Source organism: Coregonus clupeaformis, chromosome 18 (genome assembly GCF_020615455.1).
Source record: "Coregonus clupeaformis isolate EN_2021a chromosome 18, ASM2061545v1, whole genome shotgun sequence".
NCBI lineage: Eukaryota > Metazoa > Chordata > Actinopteri > Salmoniformes > Salmonidae > Coregonus > Coregonus clupeaformis.
The window spans coordinates 54,157,224-54,183,278 of record NC_059209.1 but is presented as its reverse complement, the minus strand read 5'-3'; the positions used below and the strand labels follow the sequence as shown (position 1 = coordinate 54,183,278).

At 44.8% G+C, this 26,055-nt stretch overlaps 1 protein-coding gene across 2 annotated transcripts in view; it reads right to left on the bottom strand.

Moving 5' to 3' along the window:
• Nucleotides 1-1,582: 1,582 nt before the first annotated feature.
• The window catches only part of LOC121573102 (septin-2), a 46,657-nt gene continuing 22,184 nt past the window's right edge, over nt 1,583-26,055 (bottom strand). For both annotated transcript variants that reach the window (XM_041885113.2, XM_041885112.2), the window contains exons 6-12: nt 24,574-24,708; nt 24,323-24,440; nt 9,277-9,378; nt 8,677-8,822; nt 7,389-7,472; nt 7,171-7,228; nt 1,583-3,534 (exon numbers count right to left, since the gene is read on the bottom strand). In XM_041885113.2, the coding sequence (XP_041741047.1) occupies nt 3,469-3,534; nt 7,171-7,228; nt 7,389-7,472; nt 8,677-8,822; nt 9,277-9,378; nt 24,323-24,440; nt 24,574-24,708 (709 nt within the window). In that variant the 3' untranslated portion in view covers nt 1,583-3,468. The remainder of the gene's footprint in view (nt 3,535-7,170; nt 7,229-7,388; nt 7,473-8,676; nt 8,823-9,276; nt 9,379-24,322; nt 24,441-24,573; nt 24,709-26,055) is intronic.

The following is a 26,055-nucleotide window of genomic DNA, read 5'->3' as shown; positions in this document are numbered from 1 at the left end:
ATAGTTATGTACTTGAAAATGTATCAATTGACCAATTCGGCAGACTTGATACAAAATAGTCCAGTATTGCAATGCTTCACTGGATCAATCTGAAACTTTGCACACACACTGCTGCCATATAGTGGCCAAAATCTAAATTGCGCCTAAACTGCAATATTATATTGTGGCCTTTCTCTTGCATGATGGAACAAAAAAATAAATAGAAAACGCATGTTTTTTTGTTTGTATTATCTTTTACCAGATCTAATGTGTTATATTCTCCTACATTAACTTCAAATTTCCACAAACTTCAAAGTGTTTCCTTTCAAACGGTATCAAGAATATGCATATCCTTGCTTCAGGTCCTGAGCTGCAGGCAGTTAGATTTGGGTCATGTCATTTTAGGCAAAAATTGAAAAAAAGGGTCAGATCCTTAAGAGGTTAAACCATTTAAATCAAAATTATACCGGCCTCTAAAATCATTGACAGGTGGTACCACTGACTTATGCCATCAGTAATTGTTTTAAATAAATAAATCCATGTTATTTTGAGAGAATATCTATCAAATAATTTGCATAGAGGGAGGAATGTTCTTGCAATGTTCCAATGAAACGTGTCTCAAACTTTAAGATCTTATATTTCGAGAACATGGCAACCATGTTCTCTATATGTTTGGTGCGACGTTGATGGAATATTGTCCCAACCCTCAGAAAACTGGACATGTTCCAAGGAAACATGTCTAGAACATTAATATTGTACATAAAAACATGACAACCACATTCTGGGTAAGTTCTGTTTGACATTTAGGGAATGTACTCCTAACTCTAATGCCAAGACATGCTAAATAGGTTCTCAGGAGGTTTTTGCTAACATACATAGAATGTTCCCCTAATTAACAGAACTGGACACTCAAACATCTGGGGAACATTACGGGTAACATTACAGAAACGTTCTCTCTCCATAGAATTGTTAGCTGGGTTGAAGTTGCCTGTGATCTTACTGTTGATATCATCAATATATTCTACTGTATCTTAGTCCATGCCGCTCTGTCATTGCTTGTCCATATATGTATATATTATTAAATCCCATTCCTTACTAGTTTTGTGTGACTTGGGTATATGTTGTGAAATTGTTAGATATTACTTGTTAGATATTACTGCACTGTCGGAGCTAGAAGCACAAGCATTTCGCTACACCCGCTATAACATCTGCTAAACACGTGTATGTGACAAATACAATTTGATTTGATTTGATATTGTATGCAGCTTGCATAATCAATAATCCGGTTCAAACCTATCACTCCTATATTTTAAACATTCATTGCTCAACATCTAGACATGCACAAAGTGGAAGGGAATAACACTGTGCCATGCTTCCTATCCTTGTCATATCATCAGCTTTTTACCATCTAGCAACATTGCTACACCAACCTCTACATCAGCTTCTTATCTAGTGTTTTCCCTTTGATCGATGTCTAGAAGCCTGCCTGGCAACTGAAATCTCAGTCTCCATTCAATCCCATCACCTTTGTTTTTCTACATGGCCCCTCAACAACATCATACTTACAGTATGACCCCTGGCCCGAACAAAGCACTCCCACTAGTCTGCTTCTATGGAAACTTTATTTCTGAAAATGAAGTGCAAAAGTTGAGACACTACTAAAAAAGGTCTCAAGCACAGTTGGGTTAATGGCTCGAATATTCAAACAGACAAATCTGTTGACCAACTAAACAGAAACAGCCAGGTTACAGAGACAATGCCATTGCCACACTAACTTACGATAGCACTCCTAAACACGAAAACACATTCCTGAACACAGAAAGAGGTTTTAGTGTGTTGACTGTATAAGACAGTCAGTAGTCTAGAAGGTGGGCTGGCACAGCCACAGACATACATGGACTACGTCCCAAATGGCACCCTATTCCCTATATAGTGCAATACTTTTGACCAGGGCTCTGGTCAAAAGTAGTGCACTATATAGGAATAGGGTGCCATTTGGGACACGACCATGGTGAATCAGAATATAGTTTGGAATTCAGTTTAATACTGTAAGTTCCATGGAGCTAGCCAATATGAAAAGAGTAATGTGCATACAGTAAATCATTGTGATGACATTTTTTAAAAAGAACTTTAGGAAAATCCAAAACAAGAACAGAACCAAAATAAAAAACCCACAGATATCAACACTAAGACTGCTCATGATGTAATGTAACTAATAAAGAGAAACGGTGATGAAAGGTTTTGAAGTACACGTTTTAGGAGATACAAAAGGCATATTAACCAAATTAAGACATGATATGGTTGTGCATGGTTTGAAAACACTTGAATTAACATGATCACTTGGCAACCATTTCATCAGTTGGATATTGAATGCACCAACATCTATTCTAGACAGTACGTCCACCCACTTGACATACATATTTCAGCTATCAAGTCATTTCAGAGCATTCCTCAAACACAAGGACAAATATTCCCTCTTTACTGACAACACAACCCATGGCTTGTGTTACTTCTGCTGGTGATACTTGAGTTATAAGATTACATGGTGAGGAATTCAGCTCAGAAGAACCTCGTCTGAGACTGATCCAGAGAGACCAAGGCAAACTGTCTCCATCCAATACAACAGAGGCACAAAGTTTTGTTACATAAATATTTCCTAATATAGACCAAATGTGATAAGGTTTAAAATCTAAATTGTTACTATGTGGGATACTTCCAATTAAGTCTATATTACCCTCATATATTACCTTTATAGTTATTTCCAAGTGTTGTGCTGTTGAACATAGACTACAGCGCCACCTGAGGGACACTCTTATTACTACACCTACAGCGTGGACTGACATGTCCTCCGCTGTGTCCAAATGTGAAGACAAAGACAGGTTGCAAATGACACACACAACACCCAGCTCTCAATAAACCTTCCCTTAATATATTCAAAACATTCCCCTAACATTCCGTAAACACTGAAGTCTTATTGTTGTCTAACCAATTAGATGTATTAGTACCGTTATCAATGGAAGATCTGCATTGTACATGAGACAGAATTAGTAGTACTGATGAAAACAAATGGACATCATCAGTAGTCAGCTATTAGGAGAGCATGTAATTATTGTCTTTACAGTATGTCTTATTATATATCAAAACCCATATCCTTTATTATGTAATGCTATAACACTCCTGACAAACACACCTCATGTCATAACGTTAGTAACGCTTTCCAAAAAAACACTCAGACTAGCAGATCAGTGGATCTCAGTACCATGGTGAAATAGGGGCCATATTGAAGACTTACTAATTAAAATGAGGTTATTGAGGAGGACCTCCAATTGGTTGGTTGATTGGTTAATTGATTGTTTGACTGACACAATGAGGGATAGGGGGTGATGAATGTGTCCAGCAGTACGTCCATGATGGAGTTGCAGACGCACAGGGGGTTGAGGGGTGAGGGGCTCTTCTCTTCCCCCTCTCCCTCCTCCGATCGCTTTCTTTTCACTCATCTCCCTTCATCTTCATCTGCGCCTGCATCTGGGTAATCATCTCCTGCATACGCCTCAGCTACAGAGAGAAGAGAAGGAAAAAGAGAGAAGAGAAGGAAAGACAGAGAGGGAAAGGGATAGTTGAGTAAAACAAATACCAGAGGCTATCAGCCAGGAGAATACATCCGCCTAACTTTCCTAGAGCCTCTATGTAAAACCACCTTTTTTCCAACAGAACATATCTCCATCTAGTGGTCGTGGATAGAACTTCAAGTGGATAATTTGACTTCACACCCAACTGGGATCAAATGGACTCCTACTAATTTTCACACTTGTGTGTGACTGAATAAAATATTTGCATTGATACTTAAATTTACACTAAAGCAGGTTAGTGCTCTTTAGAGCTCTGTGTGTTGCAGACTGAAGGAATGCGATCAAACGTAACACTTCGCTAAGCTGATCTGGTATCCCAAGCTGCTTGCTACAAGAATGCAAGTCTATAGTGTGTGACTCTGCCTAATCAGTCACAGCCCCAGTTTGTGACCAGTGTTAAAAACTACACCAAACCTCTGCAAAAGACAGCCCAGGTTCGATAGACTCTGGTCTCCACTACTCAACTTAATCTCAAACTGGCCAGAGTGAATGGGGTGATTAAGAAAATGTGTGTGTATACAGTTGAAGTCGGAAGTTTACATACACTTAGGTTGGAATCATTAAAACTCGTTTTTCAACCACTCCACAAATTTCTTGTTAACAAACTATAGTTTTGGCAAGTCGGTTAGGACATCTACTTTGTGCATGGCACAAGTAATTTTTCCAACAATTGTTTACAGACATATTATTTCACTTATAATTCACTGTATCCAGTGGGTCAGAAGTTTACGTACACTAAGTTGACTGTGCCTTTAAACAGCTTGGAAAATTCCAGAAAATGATGTCATGGCTTTAGAAGCTTCTGATAGGCTAATTGACATAATTTGAGTCAATTAGAGGTGTACCCTGTGGATGTATTTCAAGGCCTACCTTCAAACTCAGTGCCTCTTTGCTTGACATCATGGGAAAATGAAAAGAAATCAGCCAAGACCTCAGAAAAAACATTGTAGACCTCCACAAGTCTGGTTAATCCTTGGGAGCAATTTCCAAACGCCTGAAGGTACCACGTTCTGTACAAACAATAGTACGCAAGTATAAACACCATGGGACCACGCATCCGTCATAACGCTCAGGAAGGAGATGCGTTCGGTCTCCTAGAGATTAACGTACTTTGGTGCGAAAAGTGCAAATCAATCCCAGAACAGCAGCAAAGGACCTTGTGAAGATGCTGGAGGAAACAGGTACAAAAGTATCTATATCCACAGTAAAAGTAGTCCTATATCGACATAACCTGAAAGGCCGCTCATCAAGGAAGAAGCCACTGCTCCAAAACCGCCATAAAAAAGCCAGACTACAGTTTGCAACTGCACATGGGGACAAATATTGTACTTTTTGGAGAAATGTCCTCTGCTCTGATGAAACAAACAGAACTGTTTGGCCATAATGACCATCGTTATGTTTGGAGGAAAAAGGGGGATGCTTGCAAGCCGAAGAACACCATCCCAACTGTGAAGCAGCATCATGCTGTGGGGGTGCTTTGCTGGAGGAGGGACTGGTGCACTTCACAAAATAGATGGCATCATGAGGAAGGAAAATTATGTGGATATATTGAAGCAACATCTCAAGACATCAGTCAGGAAGTTAAATCTTGGTCGCAAATGGATCTTCCAAATGGACAATGACACCAAGCATACTTCCAAAGTTGTGGCAAAATGGCTTAGGGACAACAAAGTCAAGGTATTGGAGTGGCCATCAATAAGCCCTGACCTAAATCATATAGAAAATGTGTGGGAAGAACTGAAAAAGAGTGTGCGAGCAAGGAGGCCAACAAACCTGACTCAGTTACACCAGCTCTGTCAGTAGGAATGGGCCAAAATTCACCCAACTTATTGTGGGAAGCTTGTGGAAGGCTACCCGAAACGTTTGACCTAAGTTAAACAATTGAAAGGCAATGCTACCAAATACAAATTGAGTGTATGTAAACTTCTGACCCACTGGGAATGTGATGAAAGAAATAAAAGCTGAAATAAATCATTCTCTCTACAGCTGTTGGCTGGGCTCCCTGCCTGTGCCATTAAACACCTACAACTTATCCAGAACGCTGCAGCCCGTCTGGTGTTCAACCTTCCCAAGTTCTCCCATGTCACCCCGCTCCTCCACACACTCCACTGGCTTCCAGTTGAAGCTCGCATCTACTACAAAACCATGGTGCTTGCCTACGGAGCTGTGAGGGGAACGGCACCTCCTTACCTTCAGGCTCTGATCAGACCCTACACCCAAACGAGGGCACTACGTTCATCCACCTCTGGCCTGCTAGCCCCCCTACCTCTATGGAAGCACATTTCCCACTCAGCCCAGTCAAAGCTATTCGCTGCTCTGGCACCCCAATGGTGGAACAAGCTCCCCCACGACGCCAGGACAGCGGAGTCACTGACCACCTTCCGGAGACACTTGAAACCCCTACCTCTTTAAGGAATACCTGGAATAGTCTAACAGTAATCCTTCTACACCCCCCCCTCCCCCAGTGGTGGTTGTCCCACTGGCTATCCTAAATTGAATGCCCCAATTTGTAAGTCGCTCTGGATAAGAGTGTCTGCTAAATGACTTAAATGTAAATGTAATTATTCTGACATTTCACATTCTTAAAATAAAGTGGTGATCCTAACTGACCTAAGACAGGGAATTTTTACTAGCATTAAATGTCAGGAATTGTGAAAAAACTGAGTTTAAATGTATTTGGCTAAGGTGTATGTAAACTTCCGACTTCATGTTAGGTGCTGTAAAACTCATTTTGTGCTCATTGTCTCAACATAAGCTGGAAATATCTAACATGATTTCTGATCGTGCCGCTGCAAATGTATTGTTCGTTTTATTTGTTCAGTTATTTTATTCTATTACTTTTGTCTTCCGTGAATGTGGATTGTGTTTTGTTTGTTGACTGAAAAACAAGAGCACATAATAATACACTAAGACACTTAATGGGTCTTCAGAATATTATCTCTAAAGAATCTATTTCTGATTGACTGAAAACTTCTGTCCCTCTTCATCAAATAGTACCAGTAGTAACATCAGTCAAGGAACAGAAACCTTGAAAACATATTGCATACGAAACCAATCTGACCTACCATAAAGACACAGCCATAGAATTAGGAACAGAAACCTTGAAAACATGGTGTACGAAACCAATCTGACCTCCCATAAAGACACAGCCATAGAATTAGGAATAAGAATAGTAATTTAATAGGATCTCTATGGACACAGCCCCCACCAGCAGCCCAGCCAGTGTAAACCCTGTATACAATACTCTTTACATCGCCTGACTCATTTCCACCACTTAACTGGGACAGGAAGTCAGATATGTCATATCCTGTACAGACATGCATGTTTACTAACAGCTCTAATTGCATGTGCATGTTTAATAACGGCTTTAATTGCACCCCACCCCACCCTGTTATCTATATACATCGCAATGGCAAAACAAACAGACCAATCAGAGGCAATTAGGAAGCAGAGGGTCATTTTTTATTCTCTGACAGATCACTGGCTCCATGGTTTAGAATGGCCAAAAAGGGTAGAGGCAAACACCATTGTCTCTCATGTTAACCCTGTAGAAGCTACTCACCTCAGCTTCCTTCTGCAGGAGAATCTGGTCTTTATCAACCACATCCTCCTCCACAGCTCTGTAGGGGAATAATAAGGAACATATTACTGTAATAGCCTCAGCATCAACCAGCCTGTGTGTGTGTGTGTGTGTGTGTGTGTGTGTGTGTGTGTGTGTGTGTGTGTGTGTGTGTGTGTGTTGTGTGTGTGTGTGTAAAACACTGCATATAGGAGACTGACCTGCCAGCTCTCTTCAGTCTCTCTGAGCGGAAGTTCTCGTAGTGCAGGTCCTGAGTGACCTCCTGGAGGTCCTGCATGTGGGTGCTGGACACACAACCATCACACGTATCAGTATCACTATTGGGCTAGTGGGAACCCCCATAACACCCACACACAACCATCACACGTATCAGTATCACTATTCGGCTAGTGGGAACCCCCATATTACCCACACACACAACCATCACACGTATCAGTATGACTATTCGGCTAGTGGGAACCCCCATAACACCCACACACACAACCATCACACGTATCAGTATCACTATTCGGCTAGTGGGAACCCCCATAACACCCACACACACAACCATCACACGTATCAGTATCACTATTCGGCTAGTGGGAACCCCCATAACACCCACACACAACCATCACACGTATCAGTATCACTATTCGGCTAGTGGGAACCCCCATAACACCCACACACACAACCATCACACGTATCAGTATCACTATTCGGCTAGTGGGAACCCCCATAACACCCACACACACAACCATCACACGTATCAGTATCACTATTCGGCTAGTGGGAACCCCCATAACACCCACACACAACCATCACACGTATCAGTATCACTATTCGGCTAGTGGGAACCCCCATAACACACACAAACACAACCATCACACGTATCAGTATCACTATTCGGCTAGTGGGAACCCCCATAACACCCACACACACAACCATCACACGTATCAGTATCACTATTCGGCTAGTGGGAACCCCCATAACACCCACACACAACCATCACACATATCAGTATCACTATTCGGCTAGTGGGAACCCCCATAACACCCACACACACGTATCAGTATCACTATTCGGCTAGTGGGAACCCCCATAACACCCACACACAACCATCACACGTATCAGTATCACTATTCGGCTAGTGGGAACCCCCATATTACCCACACACACAACCATCACACGTATCAGTATCACTATTCGGCTAGTGGGAACCCCCATAACACCCACACACAACCATCACACGTGTCAGTATCACTATTCGGCTAGTGGGAACCCCCATAACACCCACTAGACTAGACTACACCACTTGACGAAGCAACAGATGGGCAGACTTGAAGTTCTCTATTCATCCACTAGGTGGCAATATAGTAATACATATCAAAGGAAAGCAGGGATAAGAGCATGCATAGATTCCTTTACATGTGGTATTATAGGCTACCTGTTCGTACATTTGATTAATTGGTTTGTAAACAAAAGTTGCATTGCATTGTCGTGGTGACTCACACAAGCATGGTGCGTAGTTTGAGGAAGTCGTTGTGCTCTGGGTTCTCCACCTCTACGACCCCCCAGGGGTAGAGACGACCTCTGATCTTCTTCCCTTTCACCTCAATCAGCTGGTTCGAACCAATCACAGCAAACGGAATGCTCGCCTGAGAGAGGGGGAGGAGTAAAGAGGGTGAGATGGATACAAGGGTGAGGAAGATAAGGGGAGCGAAAGAGGAGACAGAGAGGAGTGTGAGAACGGAGGGAGGTAGAGATAGAGGGATCAGGGAAGGAAAGAATGACCAGATGGTTCAGGGTTGACATAACGCTGGCCTATTCAAAAGACAATCAACAGGTTTGGTTTCAATATTATGATCATTCTAAAACTCATGCCCTGTGGTTAAGAGAGAAACTACATAACAAGTGGTTCTATCTGTTACTTCCAGTTCATTCTGGTAGTGGTGTTTCTCCTTGGGTTCCTTTCTCTTAGTTGGTGTTAGTATTTCTGTGGCAACGTCCCAAATGTCACCCTATTACCTACATAGTGCACTACTTTTGACCAGATGGCAAAGCAGTGCACTACATAGGGAATATGGTGCCATTTGCCTGTGTGTGTCGTACCTTCAGTACTCGTGTCTGCTCCTTGAACTCCTCATCCTCGTCTGAGTCAGCGTCTGGCAGCTGGTAGATCCTGATGCCATGCTCTGCAATCTCATCCAGGATCTAACACAGAAACACACACACACAGGATCAACACACAGGGTCACAACCCCGCCGTGACCTTCTCACCTCTCAAACTTTCTCAGGTCAATCCTCATCCTCAAGGAGGCAGATGAAGTTGCCCCTAGGCACTGATCTAAGGTCAGTTTTGCAACCTGTACAGGCCGGAGCCGCCCCCAACCCAGCAGCAATCCCTCTCATCTGAACTAGGCAGTCGGCCATTTTCGATGGCAGTCACGTTGGGCTGAGAGACTATCAATTCCACAGTTGGACAAGAACATGCTCCCTCTGCAACATAATGAGGCGGTCACTGCTGTCTATCAGGCCTCTCTTCCCTCTGTTCTCGCTCTCCTCTCTGCTGTGTCACTGTTTCAGACATGGCCCAGCCTCCATGACAGGAGCGGGATTCTGGACACGCCATTTCCATCTCCCTCTTATTACTTCTAGTTCTACCCACTTGCCCCGGTCCTCAACACTATCTGGAGAATAAAACATCCCACCCAATTAAGTTCACTCCCCTACACCTCTTCAGGGCGACACCAGGAGAGGCCTGTTGACTACACTACAATCAGTCCACTACTGCACTGCAAGAGAATACCTGGTGTGTTTGTGCAGCCTCACAGACCCAGGGACTTTAATGAACTACCCCTAGGGCGGAGACGGGGGAGAGAGAGGGGTGGGTGTGTGATGTCTAACAGAGTCATAAGGAAAGTTCTCCCCCCTCCTTTGTTCAACCCCCAGCGGTGAAATAACAAAGGCCTTTCTTCACCAGTATCTAGGGGACAGATGGAAATATTTATTTTATCCATCAAAAGGTATGTTTTTCTCTGTTTTCTCAAGAGTAAAATTGAATTAACAATGCATGAGTGTTGCGTAACCGAGCCCAAAAATGTCAAGTGTTGTTTTCCTGACATTTTGGGGTCTTTCATGTAATCTATAAAGTACAGTAGAGATGGAGGCAGGAACCCAGGATGTGAGAGCAGCTTTTTCCTACAGGGCAGGCCACTGTTCCAGCTCCTGTTATGGTTGTGGGTTGTTTTCTCAGAGCAGAGTGTGCGTGTTATAGGGTGTGTTGGGAGAGGAGGGTATTGTTAAGGACAACTGAAAACAAACAGACCTACTGGACCCGGAGGACAGCAGGACACATAACAAGACCCGCTCCCCATCACACCACACACAAGACCTGTGGGTTCTTCCCACACATAACAGACAAGCATCAGTATGGTGGGGTAGGACTCTGGGAGTTTGGCAAACGTGACACAGAGGGGAAAATAAACAGATATCACACAATGGCAGGAAAAAAAGTAACAAACAACAAAACTGGTTACGTCAATCCACAGTTTAAAATGCTGAAAGAAATGTGAAATACGTCTCTGAATGTATCAGAGGTGGGAGGGATACAGAAGGAGCCTCCTGCAAAGCCTCAGCGACCAACAATACACTCAACAACCAACTACCATAACAAAAGGTTTAATGTGAATCATGCAGTGATATCAGTGGGAGATCTATGGGAAAGCTGGAGTTGCATCTCAACTGAGGAATTTAACTAAAAACAGAATGTTTAGTCATGGTTTCCAACCTCTCAACAGGTGTTTGGACCTGTTCCCCAACCTGCTAAGCCTAATAACTATTTACCTGGATTGACCTAACATCTATTTACAGCAGCCTGACTTAACCAACCACACCTGTAATCACTAGCTTCAGGGGTGATGAGGTGTTCAAACCACTGCCTGGTCGAAATATATCTAAATGACATATAACATGTAATGTTGGCCAAGTCAATTCTAGTTATCATCCTATTTATTCATCTTTCTTTTCTATACTCATTCATCACACTTTAAAGTCACTGAAAATAAGTCAATTTCATAAGCTTGCATTTAAAGTGACGTTTAGCAGTCATCTAGCAATACAAGTAATCCTGACAGAGATATTGGGCTTTTGTACAGGATACCAGGCCTCTTAGTTGCTACATCCTGCGCTGCTGTAACATACAGTATTAACATGCTCCTACACCAGCCTCTCTCCTTACTGTCTAACTAGATGGCTGATTACAGTCCTGTGTTGTAATTGGCAGAGGGAAGGTGGATATGGGGGCCATTTTGGTTTTTATGACCAACCAGCTCTACGTCTCTCTCTTTGTCTCTCTCTCTCTGCCTCAGTCTCTACCTCTCTCTCACCCTGCCTCTCTCTTGCTCCCTCGCTCTCTGTTGCTGTGTTTGAGTTGGCAGGCCAGGTCTCTGGTAACAATGGCACACAGGGCTCTGCCTCAGTATTAATTAGAAAAGGAAGTGAGAGCTTCTGATTTAAAGGCTTAGTTTGTTTTGATACGTGATCTAATATGACTGTGTGTAAGTAGAGTCGTGATGAGGAGGAAACATTCCCCTTGGGGGAAATAAATGATAAGGGTAGGGAGGGACATTCTTACTTTATGGGGTTTATGGAGACAGTGAATATGATACGTTGAAACACTTTTATGTCCCAAATGGCACCCTATTTCCTACATAGTGCACTACTTTTTGACCAGGGCCCATAGGCTCTATATGTAATCTACAGTTGAAGTCGGAGGTTTACATACACCTTAGCCAAATACATTTAAACTCAGCTTTTCACAATTCCTGACATTTAATCCAAGTAAAAATTCCCTGTCTTAGGTCAGTTAGGATCACCACTTTATTTTAAGAATGTGAAATGTCAGAATAATAGTAGAGAGAATGATTTATTTCAGCTTTTATTTATTTCATCACATTCCCAGTGGGTCAGAAGTACATACACTCAATTAGTATTTGGTAGCATTGCCTTTAAATTGTTTAACTTGGGTCAAACGTTTCAGGTAGCCTTCCACAAGCTTCCCACAATAAGTTGGGTGAATTTTGGCCCATTCCTCCTGACAGAGCTGGTGTAACTGAGTCAGGTTTATAGGCCTCCTTGCTCGCACACACTTTTTCAGTTCTGCCCACACATTTTCTATAGGATTAAGGTCAGGGCTTTGTGATGGCCACTCCAAAACCTTGACTGTGTTGTCCTTAAGCCATTTTGCCACAACTTTGGAAGTATGCTTGGTGTCATTGTCCATTTGGAAGACCCATTTGCGACCAAGCTTTAACTTCCTGACTGATGTCTTGAGATGTTGCTTCAATATATCCACATAATTTTCCTTCCTCATGATGCCATCTATTTTGTGAAGCGCACCAGCCCCTCCTGCAGCAAAGCACCCCCACAGCATGATGCTGCCACCCCCGTGCTTCACGGTTGGGATGGTGTTCTTCGACTTGCAAGCGACCCCCTTTTTCCTCCAAACATAACGATGGTCATTATGGCCAAACAGTTCTATTTTTGTTTCATCAGACCAGAGGACATTTCTCCAAAAAGTACAATCTTTGTCACCATGTGCAGTTGCAAACTGTAGTCTGGCCTTTTTATGGTGGTTTTGTAGCAGTGGCTTCTTCCTTGCTGAGCGGCCTTTCAGGTTATGTCGATATAGGACTTGTTTTACTGTGGATATAGATACTTTTGTACCTGTTTCCTCCAGCATCTTCACAAGTTCCTTTGCTGTTGTTCTGGGATTGATTTGCATTTTTCGCACCAAAGTACGTTCATCTCTAAGAGACAGAACGCGTCTCCTTCCTGAGCGGTATGACGGCTGCGTGGTCCCATGGTGATTATACTTGCGTACTATTGTTTGTACAGATGAACGTGGTACCTTCAGACATTTGGAAATTGCTCCAAAAGGATGAACCAGACTTGTGGAGGTCTACAAATTTTTTTCTGAGGTCTTGGCTGATTTCTTTTGATTTTCCCATGATGTCAAGCAAAGAGGCACTGAGTTTGAAGGTAGGCCTTGAAATACATCCACAGGTACACCTCCAATTGACTCAAATGATGTCAATTGGCCTATCAGAAGCTTCTAAAGCCATGACATCATTTTCTGGAATTTTCCAAGCTGTTTAAAGGCACAATCAACTTAGTGTATGTAAACTTCTGACCCACTGGAATTGTGTTACAGTGAATTATAAGTGAAATAATCTGTCTGTATACAATTGTTGGAAAAATTACTTGTGTCATGCACAAAGTAGATGTCCTAACCGACTTGCCAAAACTATAGTTTGCTAACAAGAAATTTGTGGAGTGGTTGAAAAACAAGTTTTAATGACGCCAACCTAAGTGTATGTAAACTTCCGACTTCAACTATCTATCTATCTATATATACACTCAGCAAAAAAAGAAACGTCCTCTCACTATCAACTGGTTTATTTTCAGCAAACTTAACATGTGTAAATATTTGTATGAACATAACAAGATTCAACAACTGAGACATAAACTAAACAAGTTCCACAGACATGTGACTAACAGAAATTGAATAATGTGTCCCTGAACAAAGGGGAGGGTCAAAATCAAAAGTCTAATACCCTAAGTGTATGTAAACTTCCGACTTCAATTGTATATAGGACATTTTATCTACATAGGGAAAAAGGAAACATTGAGCCACTTCAGCCTCCAATCACACTAACAGATGCAGTACCCCTGGTTACAGACACTATGGAATAACAAACACAATATTTCCATATGGTTTACTCATAAACATGACCTCAAAGTAAACCCAATATGAAAACACCCACACAAGTATGACTATCATAGCCACAAACCAGTAGAAAAACAGTCACAAACACAAACCTGGGTTAAGCCCCACTCCAACACAGTACAGTTAGCTAGTGGCCACAGACCATTATGGTGTTTGTAGATAGCAGCCTCTACATTGTGAGAAAAACAGTCCCAATCTTTGTGGCTGTGTCCCAAATGGCACCCTATTCCCTATATAGACCACTACTTTTGATCAGAGCCCTATGGGCCCAGGTCAAACAAAGTTCACTATAAAGGGAATAGGGTGCCATTTGGGACGCATCATGTGTAACATCAGCCACAGACCACAGCCCTGTCTGTCCACCTGGCCCTACTCCTGGCCTGACTCAGCAGCCTGTTCAGGTCTGCCATCATGGGCTGTTTGTCCCCACTAAAACTAGTCCACCAGGGAACAATGCTTGGAAGTGAAACTATGCACCGAAGGAAAGTCTTATGAAATCAACAAATCAGAGTGAAAAAGCTCACTGAGAAAAAACGAATGGCATCTTTAAACTCTTATCGACCCAGGGTGAGGAGGGCAAGGCAGCAGGGGCCCAGAATGCTCACCAAGTCTGGAAAAACTTTAACGTAAGCTTTATGTAACATTACAGACCACAGCCTCTGGAGCCAATAATGCTATCCTATACACGATGAATAATAACCGAAAAAGTAATATTATTTTTGTTTTACCACTGACTGGGCTCACACACATTACACAACCAACGAGGGAGTCAGTGGGGGAAACGCTGCCTGCTCGTTAGATCCCTCTAGGTCCCTCACTCAAAAACAACTTTAATTCAAAATGTAATTTGTTAACCTTAAGCCCTGGGAGACTTACCCTCCTGCTGTCCCTTGGGAGTCAGAGGGGGTGACGAAGCCCCAACAATACTCACTCTGAGGAAGGCAGGCTGAGGGTATTAGACCCCCATACCACCCCCTCCAAACACACACCTCTCTCTCTCTCTGTAGGCTCAGCTCTCGGGTTGGGATAATCTGGCGGATAGCAGGAGAATGTGTGTGTGTGTGTGGAGAGAGCAGACGTGGAGCTTTGGATCTCCATGGGGGGATTGCCAAGGAGAGGATGCCTATAATGGCACATTCTGTCTGGGGCTGCCTGTGCACTGGGACTGCCTGTAAACCCGCCCCAGCCTCTCAGTATTACATAACTACCCTCTGTGACTCCCTGCTCCATCTTTTGCCCCCATGGACCCTAACATCTGGCCCTAGGCCTGAGAAGCTCCAGGTGATCCTGTAGAAGACTCATTCAGCTTCCCAAATGGCACCCTATTCCCTATATAGTCCACTACTTTTGACCTGGGCCAATAGGGCTCTGATCAAAAGTAGTGCACTATATAGGGAATAGGGTGCAATTTGGGAGGCATCCTCATACAGACATCCTGACGACAGCACCATGCTGCCCAGACAGTAATGTACTGTAGCATGCAGGTATACAGGTGCCCAGGCTAACAAAGCTCCTCACAGCTCTGCATGGGAAAACAGAGTAGCTTTCTTCTTTCGTCCTGATCAGAAATGAAAATGGTGAAGCAAAGAGTGACTCGTTCTGAAAGAGCATTTAAACAAAGATGTCAAGTTGGCATTCCAGACCTATTCACTGGACCATAAGAGCGGATGTCCTTCCTGTAATTACTGTACCAGACTGGACTGGACCGGTCCTGCTGGGTCTGCCCAGCCAGAGGGCATGGGAGTGGAGGGGTGGTGGGGCAGACAGTCACCAAGGTAACTAGTGGGCTTAGCGCTTAATTTTAAAAAGGCAACAGAATGACAGCAACCCCCCTTCCCACCCCTCTCCCTCTTCTCGACTGAGAGTATTCCTACAGTAGAGCTAAGGCCCAACCGATCCACAGACCACCCACCTCAACCTCTGATCACAGAGAATGAAGGAGAGTTCAATACAGTGCTAATTAAGCCATGTAATAATGTATAAGCTAGTATCACACAAGAACATGTAAGCTTAAGAGTTTTGAAAGGGGCTGATGAAAATACCTCTGGCTGGTTCCGGTTGTCACAGTGCAGTTTCAAAGTAGGTTGAACATAAATGTAGTAAGAAACTAATGTCTATTAACCCCTGTAGGTCTAAGCCCTTAGATGGTAATATCTAACATACAGAATTGTTTTAAGTTGGTCATGAAATGTATCATTTAGCCATTTGATTTAGAATTTTAGGCCCCCTGTAGGTATAAAAACAAATATATAAAACAATTATTTGATTAAATTGAATTTGGCCTTTACTGCTATAGCCCATAGAAACGTATTGAATAACACATTCATTAATGGCAAAACAGAAAGTCTAAAGATTATTCATAAGGAACAAGGTTTTGAAGTGTGTGTCCTATATCTGAGAGATAATAAGAACACATTTTTTTTTAGACCCATGTTTGGTCATGTTATTTTTGCCACATTTTACACCCTATGCCGTTTTTGAAATGTTTACAGCCAGGTACTGGGTTACCATCAGACGACTCCCCTGAAGCTAGTGTGCGTCGAGTTGGTGACATATTAGTTTGTAGCGCCAACGGTCCGGTCTGGACAGTCGGTTTTGTGAGAAGACCTCTTTGAAAGGAGGACATCCGCGACAGAGAGTTCAGACGACTGCCGTAAAGTCTGTGGATGTCGTAGAGCCAAACAACCGACACTGTCTTGTATGTGAGAGTCTCCCCTTAGGTGACATATTAGTTTGTAGCTCACACGGTTCGGGTTTTACAGACAATTGTGTGACGATTTTCTTGTCCGGATCCTCTCGTGTAGAAAAAGGCTGCTTTCACAAGCCCCATGTTATGGAATAGGCGCAAACTTTATATCGGTGGAAAGAGGGGATTGAGCTGCAGCCACTACAATATGGTAAGTCTCTAGCATAAACACATGGATAGCTATTCAATATTCAAAATGACTTCACTGTGTGACGCAGGGGTACGTCAATCGACTCTAGGGGCTAATATCATTACTTATATTATTTGTCTTCACTTTAAGTAGATTCTCTGACTTTCTTTTGAAGGGGTGTCAGCCTGAGAAAAAGAAAAGCAAGGAAACCTGCTGTTTTCTCACTGTAAAATGCCTGTTCCGAATCCACTCCTGAAGAGGTAATTGTGTTTTATAGTTATTCTCTCCACGGAGGGAAATGTGTATTTATTGTTTTTAATCCTGCAGAAGCGCGGGCAAGCCCTGGCACAATGACTGCCACATGGCAGACAAATAAATACCCCCGCGTGTTGGAGTCACAGGCAGGAAAAGGACTGGACAACGACCACACGGACACGGGGACACACACACACAGGAGAGGCCTCAGTAAGGATGAGGTCATCATCAGTGTTCGACCTTTAATCCTAAAGGCCGTTGAGTGTTTGTATGGGCAAAGACCCATTAGATGCTCAGAGGATGAAAGAGAAACAATGCAGGACTTTTGGCTAACTGTACTCCACTGCTACTATAATCGGCCTAGAGACGGAGGTATAGCGCTATGCTAAGCTACCAGTACCCCTGTGGGGCTGTAGAGCTGGTTCACACAGCAGGAACAAGGCTGAGAGGACTGAGGATGCCTGGGAGAGTCGACAGGAGCGAGACAATGACGGGAAAGCTGTGACAGCATCATGGGCCGCGGCCTGGGTGATATATGACAGCCGCACGGCCAAACTGCCTTCCGCGAGAACAGGAGAGGAGGGGGGAGAGAGAAGGGGAGAGGGCTGAACAATTGGTTGTCCCCCCGGCTCGGCGCGAGAACAGAACTCCTCCTGAGCTCTCCAGCCATCTCTGACCTCTGCCTCCCTTCAAACTACAGTTGCCATGTAGTGACCTAATAGTAGCAAACTACTATTGCAGTAAAATAATTAACTCAAGTGCTACTATACCACTAAAGCAGGTTAGTGAGTACATACAGTACTGTGTACTAGCACTACATGCCCTCCCTCGCCAAGATCATCTAAACCCCATTGCTGAATAAGCTCAGTTATTTGTATTCTCTTTTCCATAAACAGCTGGTAATTCACTAGTGTTGTTCAAAATGGCTCCCCTTATATGGCGAATCCACTACAGCTGATATGCAGGGATTTTGTCATCTGATATTTTTTCAGTAGCATCGTCCCAGCCAAGATTCAGTCTAAACCACCTCCTGTGTATAGTCTGATCAAATAGAGAAGCAATAGTGAGGTGGTTTATGAGTAAAGCCCCACACAGGATATGACTGCAGCGTCCCAGACACAGAGGATAAACTCTCCAATATATCCTGCTCAGGACCACTTATGAGTTACAGACCACTGGGACCTCAGCCAGGGAAACTGGCACTACAAAGAAAAGAGGAGGAAAGGAGAGAGGGGAGAGAGAGAGAGAAAGGGGGGAGAGCGAGAGAGAGGAGAGAGAGAGTGGGGGGAGAGAGAGAGAGAGAGAGAGAGAGAGAGAGAGAGAGAGAGAGAGAGAGAGAGAGGGGGAGAGAGAGAGAGCGAGAGGGGAGCGAGAGAGAGGAGAGGGAGAGAGAGCGAGAGGGGAGAGGGAGGGAGAGGGAGAGAAAGAGAGAGAGAGGAGAGAGAGAGAAGAGGGAGAGAGAGGAGGGAGAGAGAGGGGAGAGGGAGCAAGAGAGAGGGGAGAGGGGAGAGAGAGGAGAGAGAGAGGGGAGAGAGAGAGAGTAGAGAGAGAGAGGGGAGAGGGAGAGAGGGTGGGAGAGAGAGAGAGAGGGGAGAGGGAGGAGAGAGAGAGGGGAGCAGGAGAGGAGAGAGAGAGGGGAGCGGGAGAGGAGAGGGAGAGAGAGGGGAGAGGGAGAGAGAGGGGAGCGGGAGAGGAGAGGGAGAGAGAGGGGAGAGGGAGAGAGAGGGAGAGAGAGGAGAGGGAGAGAGGGGAGAGGGAGAGGAGAGAGAGAGGGGAGAGGGAGAGAGAGAGGGGAGAGGGAGAGAGGGTGGGAGAGAGAGGGGGAGAGAGAGAGGGAGAGGGGGAGAGAGGGAGAGAGAGAGAGAGAGAGAGAGAGAGAGAGAGAGAGAGAGAGAGAGAGAGAGAGAGAGAGAGAGAGAGGGGAGAGGGAGAGAGGGTGGGAGGGAGAGAGAGAGAGAGAGAGAGAGAGGGGGAGGGGAGAGGGGAGAGAGAGAGGGGAGAGAGAGGAGAGGGAGAGAGGGGAGAGGGAGAAGAGAGAGGGGGAGAGGGAGAGAGAGAGGGGAGAGAGAGGAGAGGGAGAGAGGGGGGGGAGAGAGAGAGGGAGAAAGGGGGAGGGAGAGAGGGGGGAGAGAGAGAGAGGAGAGGGAGAGAGGGGAGAGAGAGAGAGGAGAGAGAGGAGAGGGAGAAAGGGGGGAGGGAGAGAGAGAGGGGAGAGGAGAGGGGGAGAGGGGAGAGGGGAGAGAGAGGAGAGAGGAGAGAGAGAGGAGAGAGGGAGAGAGAGGGGAGAGGGAGAGAGGGTGGGAGAGAGAGAGAGAGAGGGGAGAGGGAGGAGAGAGAAAGGGGAGCGGGAGAGGAGAGGGAGAGAGAGGAGAGAGGGGAGAGAGAGAGGGGAGAGGGAGGGAGGGAGAGAGAGAGAGAGAGGGGAGCGGGAGAGGAGAGGGAGAGAGGGGAGAGAGAGAGGGGAGATAGAGGAGAGGGAGAGAGGGGAGAGAGAGAGGAGAGGGAGAGAGGGGAGAGGGAGAAGAGAGAGAGGGGAGAGAGGGGAGAGGGAGAGAGAGAGAGGAGAGGGAGAGAGGGGGGAGAGAGAGAGAGGGAGAAAGGGGGAGGGAGAGAGGGGGAGAGAGAGAGAGGAGAGGGAGAGAGGGGAGAGTGAGAGAGAGAGGAGAGAGAGGAGAGGGATAAAGGGGTGAGGGAGAGAGAGGGGAGAGGAGAGGGGGGAGAGGGGAGAGGGGAGAGAGAGGAGAGAGGAGAGAGAGAGAGAGAGAGAGGGAGAGAGAGAGGAGAGAGGGAGAGAGAGGGAGAGGGAGAGAGGGTGAGAGAGAGAGAGAGAGAGAGAGAGAGAGAGAGAGAGAGAGAGAGAGAGAGAGAGAGAGAGAGAGAGAGAGAGAGAGAGAGAGAGAGGGGAGAGGGAGGAGAGAGAGAGGGGAGCGGGAGAGGAGAGGGAGAGAGAGGAGAGAGGGGAGAGAGAGAGGGGAGAGAGAGGGGAGAGGGAGAGAGGGTGGGAGAGAGAGGGGGAGAGAGAGAGGGAGAGGGAGAGGTGGGAGAGAGGGGAGAGGTGGGAGAGAGGGGAGAGAGAGAGGGGAGCGGGAGAGAGAGAGAGGGAGAGATAGGGGAGAGGGAGAGAGAGAGAGAGGAGAGAAAGCAGGAAGAACAAAGAAACAAAGTAAGAGGAGGGGAGAGAAGGAGAAAACAAAAGAGAAGGATGGAGACAGAGATCAAGAGAGGGGTTTGTTCAGAGGTTGATAAGCTTCTATTGCGCAGGGTGGCAGACTGCGTTTTGTCGGTGGAATAGTCTTGACACATTGCAGGAAATGTATATTGTTCTATACAAGCTGTTTCCCCCTAATAATACAGAGAGAGTAGGGCTGGGGCTGAGGGCAGGAGAACACAATTAACTGACGGACAAACAATGCAAAAACTGTGAGAAAGCGGCGATCGAAAAACAAATAAACTAATAAATATCAGGGGGAAAACACTAGAGTCATTAATCATTCTACAGCAGAGGGCTTTTTGTGGCAGCTTCTTGGCTGCTGCCTCTCTGACTTCAATAGAAGGACTGGTACTCAATGAAGTACCCTAGTGTAACAGTGGAAGGGTATTCTACTACCCTAGTCTAACAGTGGAGGGGTATTCTACTACCCTAGTCTAATAGGGAGTGGTATTCTACTACCCTAGTCTAACAGGGGAGGGGTATTCTACTACCCTTGTCTAATAGGGGAGGGGTATTCTATTACCCTTGTCTAATAGGGGAGGGGTATTCTACTACCCTAGTCTAATAGGGGAGGGGTATTCTACTACCCTAGTCTAATAGGGGAGGGGTATTCTACTACCCTAGTCTAACAGGGGAGGGGTATTCTACTACCCTAGTCTAATAGGGGAGGGGTATTCTACTACCCTAGTCTAACAGGGGAGGGGTATTCTACTACCCTAGTCTAATAGGGGAGGGGTATTCTACTACCCTTGTCTAATAGGGGAGGGGTATTCTACTACCCTAGTCTAACAGTGGAGGGGTATTCTACTACCCTAGTCTAATAGGGGAGGGGTATTCTACTACCCTAGTCTAATAGGGGAGGGGTATTCTACTACCCTAGTCTAACAGTGGAGGGGTATTCTACTACCCTAGTCTAATAGGGGAGGGGTATTCTACTACCCTAGTCTAATAGGGGAGGGGTATTCTACTACCCTAGTCTAATAGGGGAGGGGTATTCTACTACCCTAGTCTAACAGTGGAGGGGTATTCTACTACCCTAGTCTAACAGTGGAGGGGTATTCTACTACCCTAGTCTAATAGGGGAGGGGTATTCTACTACCCTAGTCTAATAGGGGAGGGGTATTCTACTACCCTGGTATGGCAATCTATTACTTATCTGATTAAACTGGGAAACAAACATAGCACAAAGGACAACAAGTAGACCCAAGATGAGCAAATCACAGTCGCATCAGAAATTTTTTCCCCTTTAAAAATACATTAAAATTATGCTTAGCAAAGTGTAATTGGAAATACAGCTTGGTTCCATGGTTAAATTTGGACCTGTGAAATCGAGTGCCCCCTCCACTTCCTGCCTATAATGATTTATCTAGGAACTCACTACCATTAGCCTGATACAGACTGTGTCAATTATGCCATCCCTATTTAATCAGTGGGCTCCCGAGTGGCGCAGCGGTCTAAGGCACTGCATCTCAGTGCTTGAGGCGTCACTACAGACCCCCTGGTTCGATTCCAGGCTGTATCACAACCGGCCGTGATTGGGAGTCCCATAGGGCGGCGCACAATTGGCCCAGCGTCGTCCGGGTTTGGCCGGTGTAGGCCGTCATTGTAAATAAGAATTTGTCCTTAACTGACTTGCCTAGTTAAATAAAGGTTAAATAAAATAAAATAAAATAAAAGTGTGTGCTGGTAGGCCTATGTGGGCATGGGGGAATTCATAAATGTTGTTTACGGAGGAGCAGCAGAGGTTTGTGGTAAACTGTATGTGAGTTTGTGATGTATTAGAGTGCACATCTGTGTGTAGGCTATCTATTCAGTTTATCCTAATTGCTTGTTAACTGACAGTTGTTAAGGGAACCAATTGGACAAACAGACAGTTTTAAACAGTTGAACAGGAAAGGGTGTGAGATGTTATCAAAGCATATTTCCTCTCTCACCTCAGCCCATCCCCTGTGGTTGTCAGAACACTCACCCTATACAGATATGGTAAAAGCTATACTGAACAAAAATATAAACGCAACAATTTCAAAGATTTTGCTGAGTTACAGTTCATTAAATAAATTAATCAGGCCCTAATCTATGGACTTCACATGACTGGGCAGGGGCGCAGCCATGGGTGGACCTGGGAGGGCATAGGCCCACCCACTTGGGAGCCAGGCCCAGCCAATCGGAATGAGTTTTTCCCCACAAAAGGGCTTTATTACAGACAGAAATACTCCTCAGCACCCACCACAATGTTTACTAATATGTAACATCAGCACTTTACACAACCAGACTGTGTCTTCAACAAAGCGCACACATACACTCTCACTCCCGTAGAACAAGCTCTGTACAGACCTGGGCTTCCAACAAAGCAGCTGTACAGTGACTGAGTCTGCCATCCTCCACCGGAGCCCAGCTAGGAGAGCCGTTCCAGCCCTGAGTGCCAGCCAGGTCCCACTCCGGCCACATACAGGCTGGGGCAGAGGCCTCCCCACTGGGGGAAAAGACCAACGTCTCTGGGGTATGAAAGAAGTGCTGGTGGGGGTTCTGGGACTGAACATACACTACTAGCTGGGACTGGACTGTCAGTACAGGGGTTAGGGAGGGGAAATACAGTACACAGTAGTTGCAGTACAGCTAACTACACAGCTCAGGCAAAACAAAGGGGCAGAGGGCAGAAGTTAGACAATAAGATATTCACTGTTGATTATATTGGGTGGATGTCACCAGAGGATTATATAAGATGCACGCACACACACAACGAGTCAGCCCTGTCCGGATCTGGTTGCTATCTCTCCCACCACAGAGAGAAAGGCACTGTTTGATCCCAGAGAGAAATTTAAACAAACTGTGACTCAAACACACAGAATCAAAAGGAGCAGAAACCAAAACATCTAATCATCAGGCAACAGGACCATTGTTGGGTGGGCTGGGTGGGTGGAGGAGAGGGGGATGAGCGGAGTTGGGGAGTGATATCACAGAAGCAGGAAATCCTATTTACACAACCTTATTCTCCTCTGCCTAGCATGGGCTATATCATCTTAATCAAATCAAATTTGATTTGTCACATGCGCCGAATACAACAGGTGTAGACCTTACAGTGAAATGCTTACTTACAAGCCCTTAAGCAACAATGCAGTTTTAAGAAAGAATACCTAAAAAAATTAATAAAAAATAAAATAAAACAAATAATGAAAGGGCAGCAGTAAAATAACAGTAGCGAGGCTATATACAGGGGGTACCGGTACAGAGTCAATGTGCGGGGGCACCGGTTAGTCGAGGTAATTGAGATAAAATGTACATGTAGGTAGAGTTATTAAAGTGAAATCTTAACACACCTCTCCTGGTGTGTGTGTGTGTGCGCGCGTGCATTACAGGGTCTAATGCATGTGAGATGCCCAGAGTGTAACCTGACTACAATAACACAAAGGGTTGGACAAGGGCGTGTGTGTGTGTGTGTGTGTGTGTATGTGTATGTTATGTCAGACCAGACATCAGAAAGCAGGGAGCGTGCAGGCAGGCAGACACCTGGGTCTGCTCCAATAGGAAGCATCTGGGAGGAGATACTGACCAAGATGTGTGCTTTCTCTTTCTCCCTCTCCCTCTTTTCTCTTTCCCCCTCTCTCTTTCCCTGTCTCGCCCTTTCTTTTCTCTCTCTGCACTTCTAAAGAAGCCTGCTTTTGTCCAGCAGCAATCAAGCTGCATCATCAAAAATGTGCACACGCACACAAACAGGCCAGATGTGTGCGTATTCACACACAATCACGATGTCCGACTTGGATAGCTGCCTCTGATTATTATTCTATAATCTACGTTCTGATGATAGTACCATATGGCTCAGGACACAAACAAGAACAGCTAGTGATGCTGATGCAGCTCACAACATCCAGGCAACAACCTCATCTCACATTCCACTGGTTCTATCATGATCTTAGTGACAGGCAATGCTATGTTTTTACACCTGTATTTAAAAAGAGATTTTAACGTAAGGGAATGAGGGAAAACTATTGAATATGTGGTGTACTTATACGTGTGTGCCCCACTCACCCTCCTTTTAAGGCGGTCTCTCTCTTTCAGTGTGAGTGTGTCAGCCTTAGCGATGACAGGGACGATGTTGACCTTGCTGTGAATGGCCTTCATGAACTCCACATCCAGAGGCTTCAGACTGGACAGATACAGGGACAGGTAGAAATATAATACAGATAAATATAAAGTGATTATGTTCCCACTACCCAGTCTAAATAGTGGTAAGAAGTAGCTGTGTGTGTGTGTGTGTGTGTGTGTGTGTGTGTGTTTACCCGTGTCCAAAAGGAGAGATGAAGTAGAAGCAGCAGTGGACTCTGTTGTCTACGATGTGCCTGCGGTTTAGGCCACTCTCGTCATGAAGGTAACGCTCAAACTGGTTATCAATGTACTGGATGATAGTCTTAAAGCTGAGGACACACACACACACACACAAACAAAACACACACACAAAAATCAAACACAAACCGACCAGAGACATTGTGTGAACTTGAAGACCACCTCCAGAAATAGATTGTGGGTCTTTGTAGCCTTGGCAGTATATACACTGTATATACTTTAAATATTCACAAAGTGGGTGCAACTCAAAAGCCTAAACTTGCTTTTTCTCCTCACCTTTCCTACTTCATCTGCACTGATATGAAAACCAGCGATAACAGACAGCAACATGGAGGAAAGTAGACCAGAAAAAGAAGCCATTTCAGATTATTGAGATGTAGCCTATCTCTGTCATCTGACCTGCTTTCTCTGATTACTTCCTGCAGGGCCACTAGGCGTGGTCACATGGTCATTAGCTACAGCTTACCCCCCAAACAGAAGTAACATCAACACAAAGTCTGCTTCCCAAATGGCACCCTATTCCCTGTATAGTGCACTACTCTGGTCAAAAGTAGTGCACTATATAGGGAATAGGGTGCCATTTGGGATGTAGATTACCTCTGACCTATATTCACATCACCCAGTTGGACCCAGGCAGTGTTGGGGTTCATTCCGTATCAACTCCAGACAACTCAAGCCACTACTGTGAAAAAATGCCTTGTCCAATTTAACTGAGATTAATTGAAATTAGATTGAAATGGAATGATCCCAACTCTGGATCTTAGCATATCCTTATCACCTGCTACTGTTGCCCCTTTGTTGTCACTGACGCCACCGAGCTGCTAACCTGCTCTATTGCACTCAACCTAGCCCTTAGACCACTGCCAGTGGTAACAACCCTGGTTTCTATATCTATCTTTTTCTATCTTCATCTTTAACTCTGCATGGTTAGTAAAGGACCTGTAAGTAAGCATTTCTCTGTTAGTCTACACCTGTTGTTTACTAAGCATGTGACCATTTTTTGTTGTTTATTTGATTTCAACGTCCACTCAACCACAGGCACAAACACAGGCATGTCAGGACAATCAACAGGAAATGGAGCTGAGGGGAGGAGAGCGAGAGGTGGAGGGAGAGAGGGAGTGAGAGAGCCCACACAGCAGCTGAGGGGGCAAGGGAACGGGAAGAATCACTGCTCCTGCCATCATCAACTATTGTACACACACTCATACACACAGACATAGGTACAGTGAGGGAAAATAGTATTTGATCCCCTGCTGATTTTGTACGTTTGCCCACTGACAAAGAAATGATCAATCTATACTTTTAATGGTATGTTTATTTGAACAGTGAGAAACAGAATAACAACAACAAAAAATCCAGGAAAACGCATTTCAAACATGTTATAAATTGATTTGCATTTTAAATGAGGGAAATAAGTA